Here is a 2,163-nt window from a genome sequence, read left to right on the forward strand (position 1 = left end):
AGCTAGTTCCAGGACAGGCTCCAAAGCCACAGAGAAACCCTGTCTCGAAAAACCAAAAAAAAAAAAAACTACTTTGTGTCTTCTGCTGGCACAAAGATTCTGTCTTTGTTAAGCCAGTCCTTGCGTCATCAGAAGCTCAATAAATGCGTTATCCTTTGAATCCTGTAGAAAATGCTGTATTTCCTAGGAAGCTATGTTCCTTAGTTTAGGGAGCTAAGGACCACAGAGGGACAGAGGTGGGTAGAAGTGAGGCAGGGTCCCATCCAATTCTTAGAGTCCTTACCCACGCACTCTCCACTGTCTGGGGAGGGCTGGAAGCCGGTCTCACACAGACAGTTGAAGGAGCCCTCTGTGTTGACACAATGCCCTCCCAGACATGGGTCTGTGGCTGCACACTCATCAACATCTAGGAGAGAGACACCAGTCAGCAGATGCAAGTGTGGTTCTCTTTAGAGCTTGTTTGAGCCCCAAGCTGCTTCCTTTGGACCTCAAGAAGCCCATCGGAGATCCAAGGAGAAGCTCAGGGCAGGAAGATCAAGGGACAGCCCGGGCCATGCTGTGGGGAGGCTTTAGTGCTGGCCTCCGTTAGCAGAAGAGTGACCTGAGACTCTGGAGAGCACGCACAGCGGCCACAGGCACCACAGAGAGGACCCTGCAGACTCGAGTCCTTCTTACAAGCCGGGATCTTTCCCATCTCCCCAGCCTTCCCATTTTCTCTTCCTTTGGTAGGCCGTTAGCAAATGATTCACTTCAGCAATGGTGTTTAGATAAGACTCTAGACATAGCCTTTAACTTCTGTGCTGGTGGACCTTAGACACGACCACACTGATGTCTTACCCTGGCATCTGGTTCCCCCATCAGTGCTGACAAAACCGGGTGCACAGAGGCAAAAGAAGGACCCCTGGCTGTTGAGGCACTCGCCGTGAGGAGCACAGTGCTCCTCCTCAGAACACTCGTCCATGTCTGTAGAGGCAAGATGAGACGGGGGTGACTCCAGGGTGCCCTCACCTCTGCAGATCCTCACTGTCCCCAGCTCCCGATGGGGAGACTTGGGGTGCTCACCTTCACACATGGTGCCATTGACCAGTTGGAAGCCCTGGGGACAGAGGCATTGGTAGGAACCTTCCGTGTTCTTGCACTGGCCTCCAAGGCAGCTGTTCTGGGGACCTTCACACTCATCCACATCTGTAGGGTCACACAGGGAGAAGGCAGCTGATGGTGGCACCTTCCAAGGACAGGTTCCAAGGGAAACATCGCTAGAGGCCATATCACCTGCCTGAGGGGACAGAGCCTGCTACGTTTATCTCCCTTCTCCCAGGTACCTGGGAGAAGCTAATGAGAGAGCCATGGGGAGGACAGCAGCAGATCTTCCCATTTGGCTCGGATCTGGCTGGGCTCCTTCATGCCCCGTAGTCCGGCTTAGGGAAACCAAAGCCTCCCTCCTCTGTCTTGGCTGAGAAGCAATGGGCAAGAAACCAAGGAAACAGATGCAGGGAACCCGAGAAGGTAACAGAAACTCCCTTCTGCTTGTTCGTGAATTTGGTTTGAGATAGGATCTCGTGTAGCTAGCTTTGGCCTTGCCTCTCACTAGCTAGATAGCCAAAGATGAGCTCCCGACTCTCCTCCTAAGTCCTAGAATTGTAAGCCCGTGTCATCACACCTGACCCACCCTCCACCCATCCTACCGCTCTCTCCCTCTGTAGCTTTGTTGGCCTTAGACTTTTAGTCTTCCTGACGAGGTTTCCCAAGTGTTGGGATTATAGGCATTATTAACCCTATTACAAAGCACCAATGGCCACTCTAGAGCAGTGGTTCTCACCCTTCCTAATGCTGCGACCCTTTAATACAGTTCCCCATGGTGTGCTACCCACAACCTTAAAATTATTTTCGTTGCCACTTCATAACCATAATTTTGCTACTGTAACGAGTTGTAATGTAAATATCTGCGTTTTCTGCCGTTCTTAGGTGACTCTTGTGAACGGGTTGTTTGACCCCCAATTTGAGCACCACTATTCTAGAGCACCACAATGGGAGTCTTGTCATAACAGAGTCTCAAAAGTCTAGGCCAGCCGGGCGGTGGTGGCGCACGCCTTTAATCCCAGCACTCGGGAGGCAGAGGCAGGTGGATCTCTGTGAGTTCAAGACCAGCCTGGTCTACAGAGC

The 2,163-nt window shown here is 52.0% G+C and overlaps 1 protein-coding gene across 1 annotated transcript in view; it reads right to left on the reverse strand.

Annotated features, from left to right (window-relative positions):
- Ltbp2 (latent transforming growth factor beta binding protein 2) overlaps positions 1 to 2,163 on the reverse strand; it is an 84,423-nt gene that overhangs the window by 7,819 nt on the left and 74,441 nt on the right. Inside the window, exons 24-26 of the mRNA XM_005343654.3 lie at positions 1,063 to 1,185; positions 838 to 963; positions 284 to 406 (exon numbers count right to left, since the gene is read on the reverse strand). Coding sequence (XP_005343711.1) covers positions 284 to 406; positions 838 to 963; positions 1,063 to 1,185 — 372 coding nt within the window. The remainder of the gene's footprint in view (positions 1 to 283; positions 407 to 837; positions 964 to 1,062; positions 1,186 to 2,163) is intronic.

The sequence above is a fragment of the Microtus ochrogaster genome, chromosome 1, assembly GCF_000317375.1.
Source record: "Microtus ochrogaster isolate Prairie Vole_2 chromosome 1, MicOch1.0, whole genome shotgun sequence".
NCBI classification, from domain to species: Eukaryota; Metazoa; Chordata; class Mammalia; order Rodentia; family Cricetidae; genus Microtus; species Microtus ochrogaster.